Raw genomic sequence first — 27,714 nt, forward strand, 5'->3', positions numbered from 1 at the left:
AAAAAAGATCAGAGTGACACAGCTTCCTTTTTTTCCCTTTTTCCTCTCTCAGACTATGGGCGCGGTTTATGGCAGTTTAAAAAAAATGTAGTCGATAGCTGATTGGTCGACAGCTGTGTTTTCAAACAGATTAGATCTGTTCTCTTCACCCATTGGCCAAGAGTCAGCCATCCCTCGCACCTGATTGGCTGATTAAACAACACGACCAAATTTCAAACTTGTGTTGAAGGAAGCGTGGTTTTAACGTTTGTTAGCTGGTTAGTATTGAAGCAGAACAAGGTAGTACTGAAACTAACTGCGTAACATGTAGCTAGCTGCTACTTTCTTTCGTTTGAAATGGCTGAAACGGACACTTCAACGCGGAGAGGAGTGATGGACTTCAGTCCAGTAAAGAGAGACAACGCTAACAAGGAGAACGATGCTCCAGTATTGATGTTGACTCTGTTCTCAAAGGCTCCTTTTGTGACATTTGGATCAGTAAAGTTGGGCACCTCCAGGTCTGTTATTCTGCGTGTCGTCAACCCGACTGAGGATTCAGAAGCTGAGGTTACTGTTGAGAAGATCCCCTCAAGTAGAGGCTTTTCTGTGGACCACAACACCTTCACCATTCAGGTAATGCTGGCTTTATATGTTCTTAACCAGGGAATGAAATTAGCACCTGGACCACCTGCCAAATAACAGGCTAAATGTTGGCTGTTGCAGGTGAAACATTTTGGGTCACCTGCCACCATTGCAGACAGGTTTTCCTTATATTAAGAAATATAATTTTTTTTAAAAAGCAATTCTAAAGCTTAAATTAAATATATATGGTAACACTTCATTTTACAGGTCCACACATTTCATGGTAATTAGGTGATAATTAGCAAGTAACCTATTTGAAATTTCTTTGGAATTACTGCCAAATTACCCCAATATTTACCTATAAATGTATTGAAAATTACTTTATTATAAACATTAATGACAATAACCTGATATTTTCAGGTGGAATTTCATTCATTCATTCATTCATTCATTCTCACTGTGCAATATCATTTTCCACTTGTGCACTTTTGTTAATAGTCTGTTTATTGTCAATACTGTATATACTGCTCCTATTTTTACACTTCCTTCTATTTAAATGGTTCATATTTTGTTACACTTTGTGTAGCTCTTTTTTACTGTGTTAGCTGATGCATCTTGTTTTTTTGCACTATCCCCTTTGCTGCTGTACACTGCAAATTTCCCCACTGCAGGACTACTAAAGGAATATCTTATCTTATTTAAAAATTATATTCTGCTACTTCTCAATAGCTGGTAATTTATTTAATACATTTTACAGGAAAAGAATGCAAAATTAATTGATATGCTTTATTTCCATGTCTGCTGGTAAATAGATGATAATTAGCAAATAACTTCTTTGAAATTTCTGAAATAACTCCCTGAATCATGACATCAGCTACCAGGTTACATTTGTGTAGACAACAAGTCACAATTGTGATCAGAAGTGTCTAAGGGCCCTATTTTAACGATTATATACTATTTTAGCATATAATTATTAAATTGGGGTAATTTGGCAGTAATTCCAAAGTAATTTCAAAAAGGTTACTTGCTAATTATCACCTAATTACCATGACATTTGTGGACCTGTAAAATGAAGTGTTACCAAATATGTTCATGCATTAAGGTTACATGATATATTCCATAATTCTACAGTCTGGTACCACTGACTCAGCGTTTACAATTTTAAAGCGTTCTACTTAGATTTCAGAAGTGGCAGACAAAAAAAATGAGTGGCTTGTAGAAATGTTCAGTGACCTCCTCAGTGGCAGGTGAGGAAAAAGGTTAATTTCAGACCCTGGATACAACACATGTTGTACAGCCTGTACGTTAAACAAAGCTGCTGTCATTCTCAGCTTTTTGCAAAAAAACAATCCTTATTATTATTATATCTACGTTGTCCTAATTTCACATGTTAGATAAACATATTGATCAATGTCAGATAATTGCAGTTGTTCCTCATCTTGCCTTGTGTGTTTTTTGTGTTTGCAGCCTGAGGGCTCATTCAGTTTGACAGTAACCTGGACTCCAACAGAAGAAGGTGGAATCAGAGAGCTCATCCTCTTTAATGCCAATGGGGTCCTCAAACAACAGGCTGTACTGCTGGGGAGAGCAGAAGCACCAAAAAAGAAAAAGGTAAAATGTTGCTATGTGTAGAGTTGCGCGTGTGTGTACAGTAGTGCGGCAGCGACACTGTCCCAAAGCTTTGAATATTTCTTAACAAAGCTTCGAAGCCCCAAAAAATGGTATTCAGGATAGCCTAATGACATATACCTTTTTTTATTATGTTTTTCTTTTGTGTTTCAGAAAAGCTTATGGGACACAATCAAAAACAAAAGGGAGGGTGAAAACGTAGCTGTACCCAGGAGAAAGAAAACCGAACAACCATTGAAGATGGCAGCCAATAAAACCTTCCAAGTGTCCCGAAAGCCACAGTACAAACGGGACAAGCCACGCAGCCCACTTGCTTCTCTCAACGAGGGAAAAGCTGTCAGAGAGAGGTCCCTCTCCAAGCTCAGCCCCGTCGACAATTACTCTCAGAATTCACGAGAGAAGGAGGCCTTGAATTCCACCCAGAGGCAACGATCTCTGGGCTTGTCAGACTTGGAGAATATCCGTCATGTTCAGAGGAACTCTCCTCTTGTTCTACTCGTCCCAGCTGGAAAGCTGATGAACTCTGGCATCATGTCTGCTTGCTCAGATGCTTCGGTGGGCAGACCTGAAAGCAAAGATCTCACCAAAATTCTCAACAGGACGCTGTCACCTATCGGGACACCAGAGATGTTTAAGAAGCTCATGCCACATATTCTGTCAGACAGCCCACTTTCTGCTCCTGTCAATTCTGATTCAGACAGTGTGATAACTGGAACCCCTGTTCTGTCTTTGAAAGATGCACTGGCCCTTATTGACTCTGATCTGAGCCACATTCACACCAGTCCTCGAGACACTAGTTCGAGCTGTGGCTTTTCAGGTTCCCTGGAATCCAAGAGTGGAAATCATGGCTGCGGACCTGACGGAAATGTCCTCAAAGCATTACCCGACAGCCCACAGGGGTCCGAGTCCAGCGAGCCAAGACTTACTTTCTTTGTGAGCAAAAAGGTTGATGTGACTGAGGTCGTTGCAGAGGCTGATAATGCCACGGGAAGGGTCAAAAAGGCCCCTTTTACCTCCGCCACAGTGATCAAGAGCAAAGCACCGGTGGAGGCAAACAATTCAAGTGGAAGGAAAATAAAGAAGTCAAGGCGAAGGCTCTTGGAGAAAACACTGGAGCTGTCTGACGGCAGCAGGCAGTGTGAGTCTGGACCAGACACTCCAGGCCTGCCTGTTATAGACCCAGACACAGAAACTAAAGGATGCCAAAGCTCTGAGGCTACCTTCTCCCTGTGTGGTGACGGAGATCAAGCCCAGGAGTTTACCTTCTCCGGCCTGACTCCACGGCCCGACGGCTCGCCTATACCCATCACCTTCCCCGTCACCTCCCCTCCATCTGTGGCCGCCGCTCGCTTCTCTTTCTCTGCCACTTCCAAACCTCCTGCTTCTATCGATTTTACTGTCTCCTCTCCGTCGCCCCTGGGCTCATCTTCTCCTCTTCACCACAACCTCATGTCTCCGACTGTTTCGGTACCTCCGTCCGTGCAGGAAGACTCATTTCCCATTCACATGGCAGCGAAGAGCAAGAAGAGGAAGAGCGAGGAGTTCTTGAAAAGTAACGCGACGATCGAGGATGCTGGGAAAGCTGAGCTTGTCAAAAGGAGCAGGGTGGTGGCTGGAAAAACTGAGCCCCCAAGATCAATCCAGGAAAAGAGAAACGCATCACAGAGGCAACCGCTGAGAACAGCGGGTGAGCAGATGTGAAGTATATTGATGTTGGATGTGTGATAATACATTATGTTGTTTTTTATATTAGAGCTTCAAGAATACTTTAGATGTTGTTTCTTCTGTTTCAGACCTGCATATTAAATTCAGTGTTTTAACAATGATCATTAAATCTGCACTCTGAGGTGCATCAAATATTCAAGACATACTCAGACTCTATGGTCATTTTTGGAGTTTGTGGTGCTTGTGATTCTCTGTGTTTACTATGATGCTTTTTTATTTCCAGGCTCGGTGCGATCAATGACTACATCATCTCTAAAGACTGTGAGGTCTGTGGTTCCTGCCCAGGCAAAGCAATCGAGCTCCAAACTCACCTCACGAGGTATGAAATGATGTATAATTGCCTTAAGAAGGGGAATACTTAATTGCTGTTCTTGTATTGTAAGTCTTACTTGGAGATTTTCCAACATAAATAAGTGATGAAATTCAAAATGATTTTTTCTCGGTTATTCACGCAGGTGCCCGGTCTCTGAAGTCATCTGGGGTTTCATCAACAAAGACGGCAAACATTGTTGCTGTAGCACAGTCCAAGCTGACCTTTATCAAGCCGGCACAAACAGGTATATGATGGCAGGAACATTGTAAAATGAGTGTTTCGTTAGAGTGTATGTGAAAAGGTATTTAGCTTTTGTTCATCTTAAACATTTTTATTTAGTATTATTCTGCCTCTTTTCTTCCAGCCATACCGAGACACCCGATGCCGTTCGCTGCCAAGAACATGTTCTATGATGAGAGGTGGATTGAGAAGCAGGAGAGGGGATTCACATGGTGGATCAACTACGTCCTCACCCCAGATGACTTTAAAGTCAACACTGAAGTCGCTAAAGGTCAGCAGATCTTTATTGTGTATTGTTTGGTTTCAAGGAATATATAAATAATCACGCTCTTTGGGTAGCTTCCAGATCATTTGTTGACTCACTCCTTACAGTCGGAACACTTTACGCAGTAATTGCTGAAGTGTAATCTTTATTTGAATGTACGTTTTTCATTTGTTTCTTGTGTAGTGAATGCTGTGTCCCTTGCCATGGGCAGCGATGACAAGTACGGTGGGCCTAAAGCTCCCACCAAAGAGGAGATGTCTTTCAGCACCTATACGGCCCGACGGAAGTTGAACCGGCTCCGTCGTTCTGCCTGCCAGCTGTTCACCTCTGAGGCCATGGTCAAGGCTATTCAGAAGCTCGAACTGGAGGTGGAGGCCAAGAGGCTGCTCATCCGAAAAGACCGCCACCTTTGGAAGGACATAGGTAAATGAGCATTACATCATGAATGAAACCTGCAGATGCAGGGGTTTTGAAATGCTCTCATCGAACCCTCGATAAGCCTGAAAGTAACATTATTTTGTCATCTTTTAGGTGAACGCCGAAAAGTCCTCAACTGGCTTCTTTCCTACAATCCGCTGTGGTTACGGATTGGGCTCGAGGTATTCTTATACAACAGTGTTTACTTCTGTGTTTTATTTGTGTTTGTTAGTTTCTTTTCTATCCATGCTACGCTTGCTAATCACAATGTCGCTCATTATCAGACGATCTTCGGGGAGTTGCTGTCACTGGAGAGCAACAGTGATGCTTTGGGTCTGGCTATGTTCATCCTCCAGCGGCTGCTCTGGAACCCAGACATCGCTGCTCAGTTCAGACACGCCAAAGTGCCTAACCTTTACAAAGACGGTAATTTAAGAGCATTGGTTATTATTATTGTGTTGTCTGAACTGACTGAGACTGTGGCGCGTTACTGTCAGAGCTGCAGAGGATTATATTTTAATTTAAAGTACAAAAAGGGATATTGAGTGGGTTATCTGGTGTTTTCCCTTTCCCAAACAAACCAAAATATAAACCTATTTTGTCATATCATAAACAGAACTACAAAGCCTTGTGATGCAAATTGAAAATTAACAACTTGGGTAGAAGTTGAACTTTAAACAACTTGACTTCTTGGCATTCTTTCACTGACATAAACAAAACCTTTTAATTTCCTGCCGACATCCAAGCTGGGACACGGGTCTTGAGCTATGGGATATGAAACATGCGCAGTCTAACTGTATATATATATTTATATATATATATAAATATAAAATGAATAGTATGTCATAGCATCATACTGTCTTCACTTTAGATGAAGTCACACAAAATACTCAACTAACGACTATTAACTACCTGAATTAATCATGAATTGCAGTATTAAGTGTTTATAAAACATCTATTAACACACACTGCCATTAATGCATGTCTAAATCATTATATGTATAAATGCAGGCATACATGTATATCTAAATAGTTTGTTAATCACTTACTTTCTAAATGATCTTAGGAACCATTGACAACTCCTAAATAACTGGTTTGTAATTGATATAATACTTAATTATAAATGGTTAATCCTTCATTTATAAAGTATGAAAATACATTAAACACATTATAGATGAGCTTATTAATCAAGAATAAAACAGTTTATGAATTACATACTAATGTGTGTTAATCTAGGAATAATGCTTGCAACTTAAAAGCACGCTCTACTTTAAAAAGATAGTTCATGAAAATGTGAATTTAATCAGTTATAGCACTCTTTCATTTAATTTATGATGTAAATAGGGGAATTGCTAAAAAAAATTATTAAAATGTCCTCTGCAGTATAACAAAACAAATGTGTTTCATGTAGTTGTTGTGAAAGTTGTCTACATTTTCAGACTTGTGTTACTTTGGACTGGTGTTAACATCTCTTTACCTTTCCTCTGAAAGGCCACGAGGATGTGCTGTCTCGCTTTACTCTGAAGAAGCTGCTCCTGCTGGTGTGTTTCCTGGACAAAGCCAAAGAGTCCCGGCTGATTGAGCACAACCCCTGTCTGTTCTGCTTGGATGCAGAGTTCAAGGTAGGACCTCCCATGTCAACAACAAACATTAAATACATTAAAAAAAATATCTGAAATCATAATTTTAGTATTTGTATCTTGTCTCAGATCTATCAGGAGGGCATTATTTTTGGTTTTTGGTACTGTCTGATACCGGATGCTGTTTATACCAAAATTAGGAGGAAAATTTGTTTTATTTTTAGTACATAGATTCAAGATTCAAGCCCTTTATTGTCATTGTGTAGTACAACGAAATTAGACTGTGACAATCCCATAGGTGCTAATGAAAAGATAATACAAGAAAAAAAAAAAAGAGATGCAATATATAAAAAAAATATATATAAAAGATAATACAATATAAAATAAAATAATAGTAAAAGTAAAGGTACATAATAATTAAGATATAAAAGCTATAAAATTCAGATAATGGAGAAATACGAAACATTAATTACACCCTTCCCTTGTTCCATCAGGGCTTAACTGTGTGTGACAAATGTCTGTTTCTGTTCCGTGCTGTCATCTTCAGTTGTCCGCAGAACAGACAGTTAGTCTGATTATTGAGTCTGGCAGTGTGTAAAGTGTGTCCTACTGTGTAAATGACTATATTGACCTACCTCTTAGTTAATGTGGGAGCTGAGACCAACACTTACGCTTTACATAAATATATACATACAGATCGATTATAAGATCAATTCCTGAAGAGTTCATGATCAGCAGGTGGATATAATATTTGAAAGAAGAAAAATTACCTCATTCTTAGAATATTTATATACCAAATCTTACTTTGAGCGGATTTATAGATACAGTATCAGCTCAGATTTATAAGCCATGACCATAGTGGAGTTATTTATGAATTCCTTCAGGGCTGTAGGTTTCAAATGAGTAAACATAATAAACATACATAGGGTCTAATCTACCTTTTGTATCTGAGAGGGAGAAAGTGATGTATTTCACAGACGTGAACCTCACATTCCCCACTATTATGTTTTCAGAATTTTAATCCATCATTCAACATAATGATCAAACCTTTTTCACATTGTTTATTTTGTTTCCTCTCATTAGATCTTTTTGTGTTGTATTAAACTCTGACGTGCTTTTTTTTTTTTTTTTCTTTACAGACGAGTAAAGACCTGCTCCTGGCCTTCTCCAGGGACTTCCTGAGCGGAGAGGGGATCCTGCCCCGGCATCTCGGCTACCTGGGGTTACCCGTCACCCACGTTCAGACGCCCCTGGACGAGTTCAACTTCGCCGTGAAGAATTTGGCAGTTGACTTGAAATGCGGCATTCGTCTAGTGTGAGTGAGACGGCATGAATTTTAATGTGATGCTCTGATCCCCGTTGGGATGTTCGCTTTTCTCAGAGGTCAGGTTCAGCTCCACGGCAGTATCCCTGCAGCTGGGAGGGATTCAGTGTTCAGCAGAGCTGTTTCAGCCTGGGGATTTCCTCCCTTGGAATCTCACTGAAGGATGCTCTCTCCAACTGCCCTACCGATAGAACTGCATTGCTCTCTGATCATAGTTCAATCTCGTGACTGTGTGTCTCTTGAAGATAATTTTTTTAACATATTTCCCTCCTTTAATGCACCGAAATACGGGTTGAAAGCAGATACTAGTAAATCTCTTCTCCAGTAATTAGACTAGTATTCTTTGACTTATTTTAGACTAGACTTCTTCTTCATGGGTCTTTCCCTGGCTTTTGGAGGATAAAGTGTGAGAGGGTCTGCTTTCCCCCCCCCCCAAATGTTAAAACAAAAATGCTTCATAGGATTACAAATTGAAAACAGCTGATCAAGAGTAACCAGTGTAGCTATAGTCTATAATGATGTCGATTTTGGTCTTTTGTGATTTAAGTCTTTACCAATCAAACTACCAGCATTCATTGATTCTACAGTACAAGGAAGATGCCAGGTTATTGGTGGAGTGATAACGTGCCACAGCAACAAGCATGTAACACCAAAGATGTCAAAAAATAGAGGCAAACAAAGATTCTTATGCAGCACCATTATAAAGTGTCTTCCATGTGGGGTTTTGCTTTCAGGCGTGTGATGGAGCTTCTCATCCAGGACTGGAGTTTGTCGGCCAAGCTCCGTCTGCCAGCCATCAGCCGCCTGCAGAAGGTCCACAACGTCGACATGGCTTTGCAAGTGCTCAAAAGCAAAGGGGTGGACCTCAAGACTGAACTCGGTAATTCAGATTTTTCTCCTGAGCAAACAGCACAACGGGGAGACGCTCAACCTGTAAAAAAAAAAAAACGTTTGTCCTCCACAAAATGAGATTCAGTGTTTTTTAAGTTCCTGTGTTCTTTCACAGAAGTGTTCCATATTCATTGTGTTTTCATACTGGGATGTATTTTTCACCATTGTGAAACAGTTCAATTAGCTTTCACTTGAGCGTGAACACCAGCCATTTCACTGCACACCTTTTGTGTTTGATCACAAACAGCTGTTATACAGCTGCACAGTGACATAACTGGATCGCTTCGCCCTTCATGTGACAATATGATTGTTTGTGTTCGTGCACCTCAGCATAAGTGAACATGTGTCAGAGTGACTAAGCGGTCCAGGATGAAAATTAAACACACTAAACTTTGCCTGCTTACACAACCAGACCTGATGCTTTTGAATTTTTAAATCATGAAATGGCTTCAGCAACAGCGGCGTTTAATCCCTAAACAAGTAATACAATTATTAAAGGTGCTAAATTTGATATCCAGAGCACTAATATAGTTGCAAACAACTATTTGCTATGTAAAGATATTAAGGAGTAGTGTCTACCTAAGCAGAGAATGAAGTCGCTCTCCCTCTGTGTGGGTTGTAATGCCAGCTTCTACTCGCTTTGTTGACATAGCCGGTGCTGTTCGTGCATGTGAGCGTGCCCGACTTGCCTGCTCACGGCCGCCGCTTTGCACTGCTCTCATACGGCGGTTACAGCTGATAATTTTGTCCCGACTGACATCGTCGTCACAAAAGCGTAACACCCACTCTCCGGTTCCCCCTCAGCTTTGGCTGTGTCAGCACTTTCGCCGTTGTTGGCACTGTTAGCGGCCACCTGGCTCGCCATCGCCATATTGTTTTTGGTGATGAAATGGTGAAAAGGCCCCATCACTAATTCCCAAAGCTCAAGGTGATGTCTTCAAATGAATGTTATTTTTCCCCGATCATGGGATCAAATCCAAATATATGAAACATAAAAAGCAGAAAATCCTCACTTTTGAGAAGGACGAACCAGAGATTCTTTGCCATTTTTGCTTATTAAATGACTTTTAATGCAATTAACTGATGTGGTCCAAAGGTATTTAAGCACCGTGTTTTTATTTTCAGGCTCCAACATTGATTCCAGAGACATTGTGGATGGACACAGAGAGAAGACACTGAGCCTCTTGTGGAAAATCATCTTCGCGTTTCATGTATGTATTCGACTTTGTTTCCAGTCAGTCACAAAAATTGTAATTAATTTCTTAACCCGTGGAAAGAGTTGATTGATATGCTGTTGTCAAATGATCTGTTCAGGTGGAGGTGGTTTTAGACGAGGATCAGCTGAGGGAGGAAATTGGCTTCCTGAAGAGAACTTTGAGGACCAAACGGAGGCTGGCGTCTCTAAGGGCCGATCGGGGCCTTCAGATGAGTCCTGCCAAGACCAAGGCGCCGTATGAACACAGCAGCACTAAGATCATCCTGCTGATGGACTGGGTCCGAGCTGTGTGCGACTTCTACAATCTCAAGGCGAGTTTGACATTTTTATTTTCAGCTCAGAGGCTAAAGAAAATCCCTCTGTGTTTGGTTATATTGGTTATGATTTAATTTCGTCCGGTTGGGCAGGATGATGTGTTACTTTGTTCACCTACTTTTGTCATTTGATATATTATTGAGCTGTTATTCTGTTATAGCCTTTGGTGCTGTGTCTCTGGCGGTGGTCTCACCTAAAAATACTTTTCAAGTTTAAAACTTAAACAGTGTTTAAACAGGCTGGTGTTTGCTTGGGTTGCTAAACTGTTGTGTTTACATTGACCTGCTGTATGCACACTCACTGTGGTCAAAATGTCGTAACGTGATAGTTATCAGACGAAATGTCAAATGCTTAGAGATGGTTACATTTCCAACTTTTCTAGCTTATTTTTCTAGCCCTAAATTACTGTCACAGTCTCACAAGTCCTACTGAAAGAAAATTGTAAATCAAGTGTATTGTCTGTCTGTGCAGGTGGAGAACTTCACTGTGGCGTTCTCGGATGGCCGTGTCCTCTGCTACCTTATCCACCACTACCACCCCAGTCTCCTGCCAGAGAGGGTTGTCAGTCACAGCACCACCCAGACTGTCGAGTGCTCACCGAGGGGTCGCCTGGAGCTCAACTGCTCAGCCAGCGACTCCGACAACTCCGACAACTCCTTTGACTCCTTGCCGACAGGCTTGAACGGTACTCGTCAGCTGCGTGCTGTGTCTTCTGTGCAATTGTCTGCTTAGATGCACTTTTAAAAAGTGGATGTTTATACATCACATGAACATTTGTGGTGCATTAGAGTGTTGAAAACAGGGAATAAAAGACATCTGCGGCAAAATAAGAGATTTAGGGAAATCTTTGAATGTTGACCAAGGAATAAACTAAGGTACCAATCCGACTTTTCAGTCCCCATAGCGATAACTGGACTTTGGGTATTGGCCAGTAACGAGTACCAATCTGATACCAGTATTTCATTAATAAGTATTTGTAGTATTATAAGTTTATAAGTATTTGTAACAAACATTAATGAGGAGGAGAATTTTCCAAGTTATTAAAGTACACTGGCGCAGCTTTTGAAATTCATTGAAAAGTAAAAAAATAAAAAAATAAATCGTGGCCAATTTTAACTCAAATTCTCAATGTTTTCATTCTGAACTTGATTTCTGCTTGTTTGCAAGGATAGAAAGACCATTATTGTTTTTAATTTTAAATAAATTTAGAAAAAGTGAATGGCGACAACCCACGGCTCAAACATCAAATGCATGTTTTTAAACCTGTATGTAGTACTTTTAAAGGGGATTATGAAGAAATTGGAGAGACAGTAACAGACTTGTGATGACCGTATCTGTTATTTTTGTGAACAGACCCAGATTCTCCATCAGTGAAATTTAAAGAGCTCCTTGAGAATGAGAAAAACAACTTCGGACAGGTCAACACTGCTGTGTCTTTCCTGGGCGGAGTTCCGGGCATGATCAACCCAGCCGACATGTCCAACACCATCCCCAATGAGAAGGTGAGACCAGACAGGAGGAACACAGATCATTGTTTTTATCGGAATCATATCTGTAGGATACATTACCAATGTATAATAACTGTGTCAGTGGAGCAGACTTAGGCATGGAAACCCTACTTGTAAACTCTACTTATCCCTTACTCGGATTACATGACCTGGATGACTGAGAACCTTCACAAACATACTTCACTTTCATCCACAACTGTTTATTTCCAGGTGGTGATGTCTTACCTGTCCTTCCTGTGCGCTCGTCTTCTGGACCTGCGCAACGAAACCAGAGCAGCTCGGGTCATACAGGGCGCCTGGAGGAAATACAGATTAAAGAAAGACCTGCAGCTCTACAAGGTTGGTTCAATGTTTGGTACAGCTGCACAGTGATGGAATTTTATTTATCTGATCTATTCTATTTATTTTTTGCTGTTTTGTGTGTTGATGTTTTGTGCTCTTTGTTCTAACCCTGCTTTGTTTTCTGTTTTATTTGATTTTCTTGTTAGACTTTTTTATTGGTCAAAGTGAAAACGAAATAGTGCCAGATATTACTTAAGTCATGGTTGCGCTATTGTTGTTTCCATGTGGACATCTCAAGTACTGTCGCTGCTTTTTGTGATAATAGCTACGTACATACAATATTTGTAAAAAAAAAAAGTGTAGATAAATTACACCAATGCTGTGCAATATTTTATTTATAATTTCCTTTGTACAATGATTACATTGAAAATAAGTTTGTTATTTTACTTGTGTGAAATAGTCGTTGGAGCACTGTGCTATATTTGAATTATTAAAAAGGTCATTTGATACATTATTATAAAAATATTTATTATAGCCACAGTAAGCAGGAAGGAGACAGAAAGGGGTCGCTCGTACTGATGGACGGAGCATTATCACCTGAATCTGCAGAAATTTATAAACTAAAATTGATGAACAATAATAAGTTTATTGATTTTTGTTTGGACACAGGAAAGAAACATGGCTGCTTCGAAAATCCAGTTAGTTGTGAGGAGTTTTCTCCAGAAGCGCAGAGCTAAGAGGCAGAATCAAGCCGCCAGTATCATCCAATCAGTCTGGAGGGGTTTTGCAGCCCGCAACAGGCTGAGGCTAAAAAAACGGGCTCAACTTCGGGCTCTGCAGCATGAAGCAGCAACTGTCATCCAGGTAGGTGTTTATTTCATAAGTGAAGATGAAAAATTAAATACAGATGACCAAGTTGTACATGATAAACTGTGGTACCGCCCGCCGCTGTCTGACTTCCGGCACTACTAAAGTAGTGCTATTATGGTAAGAATGGCTTCTGAGCGAGGCAAACGCCATTACCACGGTTTTACACTCTGCGGCCCACGTTACCGCAGCCTTGGAAAGGGAGGAGTGAGCGGAGGGGTATTCAGTTGGTTGCAATCTGAAACCACTCCACTAGATGCTGCCTAAATCCTACACACTGCACCTTTTAATATCTAGAATTGATTCAAAATGAAAAATAACAGATGTTACAGTAGAAATAAGAGTATATTTTGTAGCATTTTTGGGTGTTGATGACTTTGACTTGTTGATCTGATTTTGTTTTTCTTACCTCAGACAGGTTTTGACACATTGATGTCCTGAACTTACATGCTGTTTAGTCAAAATTAGATTTTCTGCTTCTGTAATTGTCCGTTGAATAGATTGTTCTTATCTTGTCCATGCAGGCTCAATGGAGGATGTTCTCAGCCATGAGGGCTTACCAACGCCTCAGATACTACACCATTGTTGTCCAAGCACAATGGCGAATGAGGAGGGCAGCCTCTGCTTATGGAAGAATCTACTGGGCGGCAACTGTCATTCAGAAGCACTCGCGAGCATGGGCTCTGTCAAAAAGAGATCGGGAATATTATCTCTCCCTTAGAGCTGCAGTGGTGAAAATACAGAGAGGGTACAGAGAATGGAAAACCAAGGAAACAGAAAAGGAAAACCATGCTGCCAAAGTGATACAAGCCGTGTTTAAGAAATGGTATGAGGAAAAAATGGCTAAAAGAACTGCCGCTGCTGTTAAGATTCAGTCTTGGTACAGAATGCGGATGTGTCTCCATCAATACAGAAAGATCAAGAGAAACACTGTGCTCATTCAAGCCCAGTACAGAGGTCATGCACAGAGGCGCTGCTTTCAGATGTTGAAGCTGCAGCACCACTCGGCTATTGTCATTCAGAGTGCCTTCAGAGGGCATGCTGTCAGGAAACAGGTGGCAAAGATGAGATGCGCTGCAGTCATAATCCAGCGCTGGTTCGGAGCCTCCATGGAAAGGCAAATGTTTGTGAGGATGAAATGTGCTGCCGTTACCATACAGGCTGCTTACCGCGGAAAAGTGGCTCGGGAGTCGCTGAGAGAACAGCACAAGGCAGCAACGGTAATCCAGGCAGCTTTCAGGAAGTATGCTGCCCAACGGCGCTACCTTGTCCTGAGAAAAGCTGCAGCTGTGATGCAGCGAAAATACAGAGCCACAATTTTGGCTCGCGAGACAAAGAAGGATTACGATGCTCTTAGGAATGCTGCACTTGTCATACAAGCTAACTGGAGAGGCAGGGCTGACAGGAAGGGGATAGAAAAGCGGCATCAGTGTGCAACACTGATACAGGCTCACTACCGTCGGCACAAAGCACAAGCAGAGTACAGGTCCAAGAAGGCCTGTGCTGTGGTCGTACAGCGTCGCTACAGAGCTTATGTGGCTGTAAAGGAGATGAGGAAAGCGTTCCTGCACACGAGAGCAGCCTGTGTTACACTCCAAGCTGGATTCAGAGGTATGAGAGTTAGGACAGAGCTGAGGAAAAATCACTGGGCAGCGACTGTCATTCAGTCTTCAGTTAGGATGTTTTTATGTAAGAAACAATATTTCCTCCTACAAAGTGCAGCAATAATAATCCAAAGTCGATACAGAGCTCTTCTGGTCTGCAGGGCACAGCAAAAAGAATACAGAGAGCTGAAGCAGGCCACCATAAGAATGCAAGCCGTCTACCGGGGATTTAGAGCGAGAGAAGACCTAAAGAAGAAGCACAACGCTGCCAGAGCGATCCAAGCTCAGTTCAGGATGCACAGAATGCGTATGGCTTACCTCGCCACCAAGTGCGCTGCCATCATTATTCAGGACCGCTACAGGGCCAAAATGCTCAGGAATCAACAGATGCAGAGGTACAGGACAATGAAATCCGCAGCGGTCATCATCCAGGCAGCATATCGTGGCCACAGAGCCAGGAGGAAGATCGTAGAGATGTATCGAGCTGCGACAATCCTTCAGAGAAAGTTTCTCACCATTAGGGAAAGAAATAGCTTCCTAGCTCTTAAGGCCGCAGCTTTGGCTTGTCAGCAGAGGTACAGAGCAGTGACTTTGGCAAGAAAAGTCCGCTTGGACTATCTGTCAAAGCGCAGGGCAGTTATTTGTATGCAGGCAGCCTACAGAGGATGCAAGGTCAGAAAGCAGTTGCGTATCCAGCATGCGGCAGCTGTGACAATTCAGTCTCACTTCCGAAAGTACCAGCAGAGAACCTTCTACAAGACTCTCTGCTGGGCTGTCAGTGTTTTGCAAACACGTTACAGAGCCAACAAGAAAATGAGAGAGGAGATGCAAGCCCTGAGTGCCAAGAGAAATGCTGCTGTTGTCTTACAAGCTGCCTTCCGGGGAATGAAATCCAGACGAATCGTCAAACAAAGGCATCAAGCTGCCAGTGTTATCCAGAGAGCTTACAGAACACAGTGTGAACATAAGCAGTATCTGACCTTGAAATCCTCCGTCCTCACCATTCAGCGGAGGTATCGGGCCACTGTAGCAGCAAAGGAACAAATGCACAAATTCCAAACAATGCGCAGCGCTGCTGTTGTCCTCCAGGCAGCATACAGAGGTCAGCAGGTCAGAAAGGAGGTTGCTCGCTGGCATCAGTCTGCTACTGTGATCCAGTCTGCATTCAGAAAGCACAGAGAGGAAGTCAAATTCCAGGCCATGCGTCTGTCCGCCATTATCATCCAAAGACAATATCGCTCCTGGATGCTTCAAAGACGAGAAAGAGAAAAGTACCTGAAAGCGAGACATTCAGCCATCGTTCTTCAAGCAGCTTTCAGAGGTCATCTTGTGCGAACCAACATTGCCAAGATGCACAGGGCAGCTACTGTCATTCAAGCAAACTTCAGGAGGCATAAACAGCAGTCAGCCTTCAGGAGACAACGCTGGGCAGCCTGTGTCTTACAGCAAAGGTTTAGAGCTCAGAGACAGAGAAATCTTGAGGTGAAACATTATCAACAGGGCAGAAATGCAGTCATCATGTTACAGGCTGCATATCGTGGAATGAAATCCAGACGAATCATCAAACAAAGGCATCAGGCTGCCAGTGTTATCCAGAGAGCTTACGGAACACACTTTGAACACAAGCAGTATCTGAAATTAAAATCCTCCGTCCTCACCATTCAGCGGAGGTATCGGGCCACTGTTGCAGCAAAGGAACAAATGCAAAAATACCAAACAATGCGCAGTGCTGCTGTTGTCCTCCAGGCAGCATACAGAGGTCAGCAGGTCAGAAAGGAGGTCGCTCGTCAGCATCAGGCTGCCACTGTGATCCAGTCTGCATTCAGAAAGCACAGAGAGGAAGTCAAATTCCAGGCCATGCGTCTGTCCGCCATTATCATCCAGAGATGCTATCGCTCCTGCATTCTTCAAAGACGAGAAAGAGAAAAGTACCTGAAAGCGAGACATTCAGCCATCGTTCTTCAAGCTGCGTTCAGAGGTCATCAAGTGCGAACCAACATTGCCAAGATGCACAGGGCAGCTACTGTCATTCAAGCAAACTTCAAGAGGCATAAACAGCAGTCAGCCTTCAGGAGGCAACGCTGGGCAGCCTGTGTCTTACAGCAGAGGTTTAGAGCTCAGAGACAGAGAAACACTGAAGTAAAACATTATCAGCAGGTCAGGAAAGCTGCTATCATGTTACAGGCTGCATATCGTGGATTGAAATTAAGGCAGAACATCAAACAAAAGCATCAGGCTGCCAGTGTTATCCAGAGAGCGTACAGAGCACACTGTGAACACAAGCAATATCTGAACTTAAAATCCTCCGTCCTCACCATTCAGCGGAGGTATCGGGCCACTGTAGCAGCAAAGGAACAAATGCAAAAATACCAAACAATGCGCAGCGCTGCTGTTGTCCTCCAGGCAGCATACAGAGGTCAGCAGGTCAGAAAGGAGGTCGCTCGTCGGCATCAGGCTGCTACTGTGATCCAGTCTGCATTCAGAAAGCACAGAGAGGAAGTCAAATTCCAAGCCATGCGTCTGTCCGCCATTATTATCCAAAGACAATATCGCTCCTGGATGTTTCAAAGACAAGAAAGAGAAAAGTACCTGAAAGCGAGACATTCAGCCATCGTTCTTCAGGCAGCTTTCAGAGGTCATCTTGTGCGAACCAACATTGCCAAAATGCACAGGGCAGCTATTGTCATTCAAGCAAACTTCAAGAGGCATAAACAGCAGTCAGCCTTCAGGAGACAACGCTGGGCAGCCTGTGTCTTACAGCAAAGGTTTAGAGCTCAGAGACAGAGAAATCTTGAGGTGAAACATTATCAACAGTGCAGAAATGGAGTCATCATGTTACAGGCTGCATATCGTGGAATGAAATCCAGACGAATCATCAAACAAAGGCATCAGGCTGCCAGTGTTATCCAGAGAGCTTACAGAACTCACTGTGAACACAAGCAGTATCTGAACTTAAAATCCTCCGTCCTCACCATTCAGCGGAGGTATCGGGCCACTGTTGCAGCAAAGGAACAAATGCAAAAATACCAAACAATGTGCAGCGCTGCTGTTGTCCTCCAGGCAGCATACAGAGGTCAACAGGTCAGAAAGGAGGTCGCTCGTCAGCATCAGGCTGCTACTGTGATCCAGTCTGCATTCAGAAAGCACAGAGAGGAAGTCAAATTCCAGGCCATGCGTCTGTCCGCCATTATTATCCAAAGACAATATCGCTCCTGGATGCTTCAAAGACGAGAAAGAGAAAAGTACCTGAAAGCGAGACATTCAGCCATCGTTCTTCAAGCAGCTATCAGAGGTCATCTTGTGCGAACCAACATTGCCAAGATGCACAGGGCAGCTACTGTCATTCAAGCAAACTTCAAGAGGTATAAACAGCAGTCAGCCTTCAGGAGACTAGACTGGGCAGCCTGTGTCTTACAGCAGAGGTTTAGAGCTCAGAGACAGAGAAACACTGAGGTAAAACATTATCAGCAGGTCAGGAAAGCTGCTATCATGTTACAGGCTGCATATCGTGGAATGAAATCCAGACGAATCATCAAACAAAGGCATCAGGCTGCCAGTGTTATCCAGAGAGCTTACAGAGCACAATGTGAACTAAAGCAATATCTGAACTTAAAATCCTCCGTCCTCACCATTCAGCGGAGGTATCGAGCCACTGTAGCAGCAAAGGAACAAATGCAAAAATACCAAACAATGCGCAGCGCTGCTGTTGTCCTCCAGGCAGCATACAGAGGTCTGCAGGTCAGAAAGGAGGTCGCTCGTCAGCATCAGGCTGCCACTGTGATCCAGGCTGCATTCAGAAAGCACAGAGAGGAAGTCAAATTCCAGGCCATGCGTCTGTCCGCCATTATCATCCAGAGATACTATCGCTCCTGTATTCTTCAGAGGCAAGAAAGGGCAAAGTACCTGATAGCGAGACATTCAGCCATCGTTCTTCAGGCAGCTTTCAGAGGTCATCTTGTGCGAACCAACATTGCCAAGATGCACAGGGCAGCTACTGTCATTCAAGCAAACTTCAAGATGCATAAACAGCAGTCAGCCTTCAGGAGACAACGCTGGGCAGCCTGTGTCTTACAGCAGAGGTTTAGAGCTCAGAGGCAGAGAAATCTTGAGGTGAAACATTATCAACAGTGCAGAAATGCAGTTATTAATCTACAAGCTGCCTTCCGTGGAATGAAATCTAGAAGAATAATCAAACAAAGGCACCAGGCCGCCAGTGTTGTGCAGAGAGCTTACAGAGGCTTCTCCGAACGCCAGCAGTATCTGGAATTAAAATCCTCCGTCCTTACTATTCAGCGAAGATATCGGGCTGCTGTTGCAGCTAAAGCACAAAGAACACAATACTTGGAAATGCGCAGTGCAGCCATCATCGTTCAGGCAGCATACAGAGGTCAGCAGGTCAGAAAGGAGGTCGCTCTTCGGCATCAGGCTGCCACTGTGATCCAGTCTGCATTCAGAAAGCACAGAGAGGAAGTCAAATTCCAGGCCATGCGTCTATCCGCTATTATCATCCAAAGACACTATCGCTCCTGTATGCTTCAGAGGCAAGAAAGAGAAACGTTCCTGAAAATGAAGCAATCCACCACCACCCTTCAGGCAGCGTTCAGAGGCTGGTGTGTCAGGAGGGACTTAAGCCGACAAAATCAAGCTGCCATTGTGATCCAATCGTGGTGGAGATGCTCTGTGCAGAGGCGTATCTTCCAAAGGAAGCGGAAGACGGCTGTGACAATTCAGCGGAGGGTCCGGGCAGTGCAGCTCGGCAGGTTGGAGAGGAACAACTACACCCAAATGAGGAGAGCTGCCATCACGCTTCAGACACACTGCCGAGCCTGGATTGCAAGACGACAGGTAATGGGCTTTATTTAAAGTTTACTGTTTGCTAGAACTTCTTTTTCCTGCTTTCCAGACAACCTTTAGTTTTAAATCACTAACCTTGTAGAGTCTTGAAAATAGCTTACAACAGGTAACAGCAAACTGTCTTTTAACAAATGGTAATTTGATATGGATAGACAAAATTGAAATGAATATACTGAAATTAACTGACCTTGTGATTTGTTGTAAACAGGCTAAAAAAGGCTAAACAAAAAAGATTATAGAATAGAAGGACTGGGCAATATGACGATATAATCATCAAAATGATATAAAAATGTATATTGTACATATTTTTCGATATCGGTTCTATCGCGATATAAGCTAGGTCTATATATGTTTATTTTTTCTCGATGATTTTACTTTAAACTTTTATATTCATTTTACACTTAAGTTCTTAAATGAGAAAATACTCATTTCATTTATGAAAGTATTTAATTTACACAGGACTATACAAAAATAGGCTTTACCATGTGGTTATTTCATATAGACTATTATTTATTGAATTACTAGAAAACATGATATATCGTGATATACTGTATATCGTTATTAAGATATGAAATGACCTATATCATGAGGGAAGATTTTGGCCATATTGCCCAGCCCTAGATTATAGTGCTTTATTTTTATGTTATTGTGTTCCAGGTACTACAGAGAGTCAAGGCAGAGAGGAGGCTGCGTTTTACGTCGGCGGTCTTCCATCATCTCAGTGCCATAAAGATCCAACGAGCTCTGAGAGCCCACTGGGCTTTAGAGTCGGCCAAAAGACAAATCCATTCTGTCATCACCGTACAGGTACAGAAACATAGGCCCTGTTAAGACCTGGTATTAACATGCTTCCTGAGTGATCGCATCACAAGTGGACAGCTTTAAGTACAGGTGTGAACGCACTCAAGACGCATTCAGGACGCATTGAGATCTGATCTTTCAGACCACATTCAGAGGTGGTCTGGGCCACATATGGCCATATTCTTTTAGCAGTGTGTACGAGAATGTGTCCTGGGGCCACATTAAGGACCGCCTACTCAACTGACGTCCCGCTTGGATCAGCAGGGTCTCACTGCGCTCCTCATGTGAATAAACAGGCAGCGCTTGTCTGCCTCTCGGCATGGAAATGGCTTCTGTGCTCTACTGTATTCTGTCGGTACAACTGTACTTTCTTAAAATATATCTTATCTATAGGCTACATAATCTACAGATTATCAGACTAGGCACGCAAAGTGCATTATTACTGTATCATACTGTCGGAGATGTGTCTGTGTTTTTGTTCCGCTGCTTTGCACGGAGCTGATACCCACCCGCAACGGTGCTGGCGGTATGGAGGTCCCGACGGCACAATAACCTTATATATTGATGTTCATAAAATGTACCCGAATAATACATGGATATTACTACTGACATTCATGTAATATTACGTCACAATGTCTGCTCTATTAGCCGTGTTGCTACTACGTGTTTCTTTGCATGTAGAGAGGGAAAGTGAGATCGGATCACAAGTGGCATGTAGAGACGCATTCTAATACCAGGTCTGAACAAACGTCCTAAAAGCTATCCACTTGTGATCCAATCACTGAGGACGCATGTCAATACCAGGTCTGAACAGGGCCATAGAGCCCACGATGCCTTTTTTTTTTCAAACAAAAATCTGACGCCGAAAAGCACTTCTGATGAATTTAATGAATCAGTGAAGAACATTTCTTATAATGATTCCCTTGTTTTTTCTCTAGCGATGGGTGAAAGCAAGGCAGCAGAGGAGACGGTATCTGGAGGACAGGAGGAAGGTGATTTTAGCCCAGAGAGCTGTCAAGCGCTGGTTAGCTCGTCGCCACAAGGCTGCGTCCGTCATCCAGCGGGCCGTCCGCAAATTCCTCCTTCTCCGGCGCCAGAAGAGGGTTCAACAGGGCATTGTCAAAGCTCAGGTACTACAGTCAGTGTTGAATTTGGTACAAATGACTTCTGTTCTCTTATTAAAGAACTCAGGTGTTGTGATGCTAAGTAATAGTCCAAAGTACAGATATTAGTGGACAAAGAAGTCAATAAAATGTTAGTGTCTGTAACGGTGTATTGACCAAAAGTCAAACTGTCCAACCTTCTTCCTAGGACATATGAACACATGAGGGCAGTAAGACTCTAACAAAATCTTTAGTTTGAATGGATGGTAGTTTGAGACTTTTGCTTTTCATTGAGTGGATATATACCATTTTAATCCTCACGCAGGATCCTCCCTTTGGCATAAAATGGTAAACATCCTCTGATCCGATACACAAATGATTAGCAACTAATTTGAGTTTTTGTTTTAATTGTTTTTTTTTCCTTCTCTCCATCTCCCTCCAGGCTCTGTGGAGAGGACATCGCTCCCGCAGACTAAATGACAATGCCAAGGTGGTTAAGTTGAGACAACGCTTACGCAAAGTCTCTGCCGGCGTCCGAGAGGAGGACAAACTGTGCAACAAGACGTCGTCTGCCCTGGACTACCTCCTCAGATACAAACACTTCTCCTACATTCTAGAGGCCCTGAGAAACCTCGGTAAGGCTTGCCATTTCTGCTAATTCACCCATGTGATGCTACAAACATATTATTATTATTTTTTAGTTGAAGAGCAACCTTGAGTTAATGAAGGACAGCAGAGTGTTTGTTCTCTTCTCACACCCAGATTTTTGCAGTTTACAAAGCAATCATGTTATGAGATTATTAAGATGTATTTTAACCATACGGCCATGGTGAATCTGCATCTGAGCTTGTACTTGTTGGTGATCAATTCTTCATGATACAGTAATATTAACATCCATTATTATTATTATTATTATTATTATTATTATTATAGTCACATACAGCTAGTAAGAAGCTAGCTGAAACAGATATGTCATATGAACGTCCAGGGCGGTGCAGTGCTGTGGGTCTGATGCATGTTTATTATGCTGAGGAAAATAACTCTGGATTTGGCTATTTGTGAATTTTACAACTTTTAGGACATAATGATTTAAATGAGGGCTATTTAAGTGTTCCTACTTGGAAGTTGATTTACCTAAAAGAAATGATCCTCTGATTTACAGACGTCTCTTTATACATCCATGGCTATGGACTCATTGGCGTTTTCGGTCGAAATTGGCGGCAGCGCTACCGCTGCACCATCTAGCAGCCATTGTCAAAAAAGCACCAGAGTTTTCACCTCTTTGCTTCAATACTCTTTGCTGTGGGAGAAAAAGTTCCTCTTCTGTTGTCTTTTGGTTGCGTGTTGTAATAGCAAAAGTGCTTGTGTTGTCAAGATGAGACTGAGTTCATTACATAAGAAGGTGGCTGACGTGTGTACTCTAAAAATCCAATTAAGTTAAGGCCTATGCACCTCATAGAAAAAATGTGAGTACCCTTGTCGTCAGTCTTTTCAGTCACGCAGTTTGACCTGTATGCTCACAGAAGACCGTCTGTATGTGTGTGTGTGTGTGTGTGTGTGTGTGTGTGTGTTACGTGTGTGTGTGCTTTCACAGAGACTGCCACCAGGCTGTCCCCAGAGTGCTGTGAGCGGCTGGTAGAGAGCGGAGCCACCAACGTCATCTTCACACTCATCCGCTGCTGCAACAGGAGCGTCCCCTGCATGGACGTCATCACCTACTCCATACAGATCCTCCTCAACCTCTCCAAGGTACAAACCCAGATCTGCTCTGTTTATCTAGTGTTGCCATGATAAGAAGTAATCAGGCTCTTGTGCTCAGGGCGCTCTGTGGCAAACACACGTTTATGATACTTGCACGTGTTGTTCAACAAGATAATCTTCACAAATGAACACCACTTTTATGATTATTGAAGTGTGAATGCTATCGCCAGAAGTAAAAAGCTAACATTAGGCCATAAAAACAAACTACACCATGGTGGCATGAAAACGAGTAGACACAACGAGGCTGTAAAGGCGGACGAGTCGGCGTGATGACGTTTAGTAGTCTCATTTAGCTACTGCCTTTTTTAAGACATGTAAAAGCTTCAAAATTCACGAGTGGGATATTTACTGATGTATTTTATGTGTCTGTATCTGTATTCCCAAAATGTCAAACTATACTTTTATCTACATATTTATTGTGTCAGTTTGATAACTTCTAGTTTATAACTTATGACTACTACTCGTATTAGTTCATGTTAAAGTACTAATACTGCACACTGTGCTGAATAACTAGTAGAGGATTGACGGAGAAGGCCACAGCATGTCCTCTCTCGCTTCCCCACAGACTTTCTGTTCCTTTTTTATACCAGGCTCAGTTTCTCTTCTGCAAAACCAAGTTCAAACTGAGGGCCAACATCTTTTTGTCTCCGTGTTTAAGTGTAGTGGTTCCTGTTTCCACAGTTTAGTGTGCATCATTGGGGATACTGCTGGAACATTCTGCAAAGTTTTCATTTTCATTCATAATGAGACAAAAATGTTAGGCTCTGATCAGTGAGAGCATGTTTTGCAGGTTGAAATACTATGCACTACATACTCAATAGAGAGCCTAAGTAACCCCCTTCTGGTGGAGCGACCATTAGCTACTGCGAGCGACCATAAAAGTAAGACAGAAATTATGTCTATCGCCGATGTACTGCTTGGTGCTAAAACTGTGGCAACGAGAGTGTCTGCGGATGCTGTGGAGCAGCTAGAACAGAACAGGACATGGGTAGGTGCAAATGGTTTTCCATCCAGTCTGTTGACTCCAACGATACGGCCCAGCTGCCTGTCTTGAATGTCACGAAATCTAAGTTCAGAACAAGGCTGACAGATGAACATTTAAATGACTCCATAAGAGTGAACCTAAGTGGATACACTCCAGCATGCACCTCTCTTGTTGACTCCATGCAGTGCCAGTCATTTAAAAAGACTCAATGCATGTGATACATGCATGTGAACTACAGATTATGAAGGGAAGTGATGTGATACAGTGATATGTGGACAGACAGAAAATAAGTAACAACATTGTTAAATTGCCATTAGATTAATGTCAAAGAAAACAAAACAGTGTGAGCTTGACGCATTGAAAATGTAAAAGAAATGCAAACAGAAAAAAAAACATGGACATGTTGCTGAATTTAAAATATTGATGATGTGTCAAAATGTGAGTGTTGGATATCAACATTTTCTAAATTATCACACAAAATAAGCTTATTCAGCTGATTTGGGTGGAGCTGAGCAATGTGAATACATGTTAATAATAATAATATCAAATATGAGTAGTAAAAAAAAAACTTGGTTTAAACAGTCATTCAGTCATTTAGGAATGACGTAATGAAAGCATTAAAGATGGTTTTCCAAAAAAAAAGATATTACGTTTCTGCAATAAGATGTGAAACCGGAGGACTGTAAATCAAGATGAGATTAGACTGAGTCTGGTTCTCTGATGACAACTGTATTGAAGAAAGTTTTCCTGTTTTCTCCAAAGCTGGAATACCCCATTCCCTTAACATAAGTTTGGGCTTTCCAACCTTTTGTCACAGAATGTTTGCTCTTATTGATTTCTCACTTTGCTTTGTGGACTTTGATTGCTTGACCTGCAAAATAATCCGCTGGACTGTGGCAAAAATATGTTGACAGTAGCCTCAGCCTTTTATATCTAGATTCTCTTTTCTCTGTTTTAATTTACTTTGAACATTTAATATCGTCATGTTGCAGACTTGGCAGCAGCACCATAATTGTTTGGGGGTAATGTGGCTTTATCAGCTTTTCAGACATTCTTGGTCAACAACAATCAAAGAATATTTATTCTTTAGTGAATAATGTCTAGAGGAGAAATGCACAAGCATTGTGATATTATCCTGCGTGGAGCGTTCCATCTTTGTAAGAGGTTACAGTTAGGGTTGGGCCAATGAATGATGCCATTGTGGATTTAACAAGCAATCCCAAAACAATTATCTGTGAGGCTGTACTTAGGAACAGTGGTGCTTTGAGCTAAATAGTGTGTTAGCATGCCAACATGTGCTACTTATTAGCACTAAACACAAAGTACAGTTGGGGCTGATGGGAATGCCATTCGTTTTGCAGCTATTTGATCATACACCAAAGAATTGGACAAATTAAGAGTTTGACCTGATGATGGCACTTGATGAACAGTGAAGGGATCACCATATGTAATTAATCTTGAGGTCTTTATTACCTCCTGCCACACCAGACTCTTTCCATCGCCTTTGCATACTTTTGAGACATCTCAAATCTTTCTCCCTCTGCTGTCTCTGAACAAGTGGTTAAGTAAGGGGTAATGTACAGCGAGCCGGTCATTGTTGTGAACGAATCTTTCACAACAATGAACCACTAGCTGTAAATTATCCCGCTTATTACACGGCTACTTACTTAAAGGGACTATTTGTAACTTTCAGAAATGCTTGTTGACAGCGACACCTGTGGCCGCTAAGTCAACGAAAGTCAGCGTCGGGCTCGCGCTTGCTCGCTCTAAATATACCTGAACGAGCGTCGCTCAAAACAGTGAGGCGAAGGTCTCTCCATGAATCACTGCTGATCCTAGTGTTGGCTTTTCCTGCCTCAGCGCAGGCTGAGGCAGCGGGGCTCCGCAGCGAGTAACATAATCGCCTCCCGACTGCAGCCGGAGAGAGCAGGGAGACACCGGCAACCGGTCGGTAACGAGACGACAAAGTTTCTCGCTGCGAAGCTCCGTCACTTCACAAGACACGGGAAACGTCTGTTGGTCTGGAGGAGCTGCAACAATTATTTCTGCACAAACGTCCACTGTACATTCACTAGATATTCTCCGAGCTACTAACTCTCCTGCAGTGTGGAGTGAGCGCGCGTTCACGTCTAGAGGTGGAGCGAGTACGCGCGCGGTGTGTTAGTGAAGGCAAGCAGGCAGAGGAGCAGTGAGTCCGGCCACACGCGAGCGCGCATGTGTCCAGACCCGGTACATTTATACGCTTGAAGTTACAAACAGTCCCTTTAAGAAATCAATAATTTGACACAAAAACGGTCCGCATGAGTCCGACATCTGAACTGCGACCATAGCAACGGTCTGTTATACATAGCAACGGTCTGTTATACAGAAATTACAGACCGAAGAACACCGTGATTGACCAATAATCAGAACCGAATATTCCACACAGCCATGTAATAACTAAGTTTAATTCCATGTTTGTTATTTCTTTCTTTTTTCTTCTTTTTCCCCCTCTCCTGCACTCACTCACTCACTCACTCACTCACTCACTCGTGGTTTCCTCCCTCAGTACCACAAGACCATCGATGGGGTGTATTCGGTGGATACGTCTGTGGAAACGCTGCTGGACCTGCTGCAGAGATACCGGGAGAAGGCAGGGGATAAAGTGGCAGAAAAGGGCGGCAGCATCTTCACAAAGGCCTGCTTCCTTCTCGCTCTCCTGCTGCAAGACAAGCACCGTGCTGTGGTCTGTAGCTACTTCAACGACATGACTTTTGAAATACTCTATATTATTCCAATGAATTATGAAAATTGAAATGCCAGATTCTTATTTTACCAGAAATATAGCTATTGTAGTTTTGTAAATGTAATGCAAACTTTTTTTATATTCTTTAGGAGGTTATGAAGCAACCCAAGGTCTTGGATAAGATACACAGTATTTACCGCCTCACTGCTCGCAAACACAAGATGGACGCTGAAAGAACTGTTATGAAACAGAAGATGAACGCATCAATGAATGGGACCTTCTTCTTTGAAGCAACACCTCGTAAATCCCGCCCTGTGCCAAAGTATGTATACAGTATGTGTGCATATATACAGTGCTGTATTTATCTGAGATATACAGATAGTATGCGTTTGCAGCGGAAATTGACATTCTGTTTTTGTTTTTCAGATTTGCACCGGATTGGGTTCTAAAAAAGGATAAGCTCAAAGATATTGTGGACCCTCTCAGGGCCATTCAGATGGTGGCAAACACACTCTCCATTGTGTTGTAAATAGACAAGCTTTTAAATGTTGATTCATCATCTTGTTTTTTTTACTTCAGGAAATATTTTACATTTCCATGTTTTCCATGTATATAATAAAATAATAAAAATGTGTTTCTTAAACATGGGCCAGTTTCATCATCACTATGATTACTAGATTTACAGAGGCAGAGGGAAGCTGACTTTTTTTTGACATGCTATACTATATTTTTTTTCGACATTTTTTTT

The 27,714-nt window shown here is 42.3% G+C and overlaps 1 protein-coding gene across 1 annotated transcript; it reads left to right on the top strand.

Moving 5' to 3' along the window:
- Nucleotides 1-212: 212 nt before the first annotated feature.
- Nucleotides 213-27,700, top strand: aspm (assembly factor for spindle microtubules). The gene is made up of 26 exons (XM_074635097.1): nucleotides 213-612; nucleotides 2,029-2,172; nucleotides 2,344-3,877; nucleotides 4,139-4,234; nucleotides 4,371-4,472; nucleotides 4,593-4,739; nucleotides 4,917-5,156; nucleotides 5,265-5,332; nucleotides 5,435-5,576; nucleotides 6,642-6,772; nucleotides 7,870-8,045; nucleotides 8,789-8,934; nucleotides 10,071-10,156; nucleotides 10,260-10,472; nucleotides 10,948-11,161; nucleotides 11,830-11,978; nucleotides 12,195-12,323; nucleotides 12,936-13,130; nucleotides 13,658-19,582; nucleotides 20,249-20,398; nucleotides 21,331-21,522; nucleotides 21,938-22,130; nucleotides 23,090-23,244; nucleotides 26,790-26,966; nucleotides 27,116-27,288; nucleotides 27,393-27,700. Exons 1-26 carry the CDS (start codon nucleotides 337-339, stop codon nucleotides 27,493-27,495), a joined length of 11,256 nt encoding a protein of 3,751 aa, XP_074491198.1. The 5' UTR covers nucleotides 213-336; the 3' UTR covers nucleotides 27,496-27,700.
- The last annotated feature ends 14 nt before the right edge of the window (nucleotides 27,701-27,714 follow it).

Source organism: Sebastes fasciatus, chromosome 5, assembly GCF_043250625.1.
Source record: "Sebastes fasciatus isolate fSebFas1 chromosome 5, fSebFas1.pri, whole genome shotgun sequence".
Taxonomy (NCBI): domain Eukaryota; kingdom Metazoa; phylum Chordata; class Actinopteri; order Perciformes; family Sebastidae; genus Sebastes; species Sebastes fasciatus.

What these genes read in the sequence shown, in the direction of transcription:
- aspm (XM_074635097.1), top strand. Translation starts at nt 337, where the DNA reads ATGGCTGAAACGGACACTTCAACGCGGAGAGGAGTGATGGACTTCAGT. An exon ending in GCCTAACCTTTACAAAGACG is followed by an intron (nt 5,577 to 6,641) that starts GTAATTTAAGAG and finishes TTCCTCTGAAAG; the next exon opens with GCCACGAGGATGTGCTGTCT. An exon ending in AAGACCTGCAGCTCTACAAG is followed by an intron (nt 12,324 to 12,935) that starts GTTGGTTCAATG and finishes GTTTGGACACAG; the next exon opens with GAAAGAAACATGGCTGCTTC.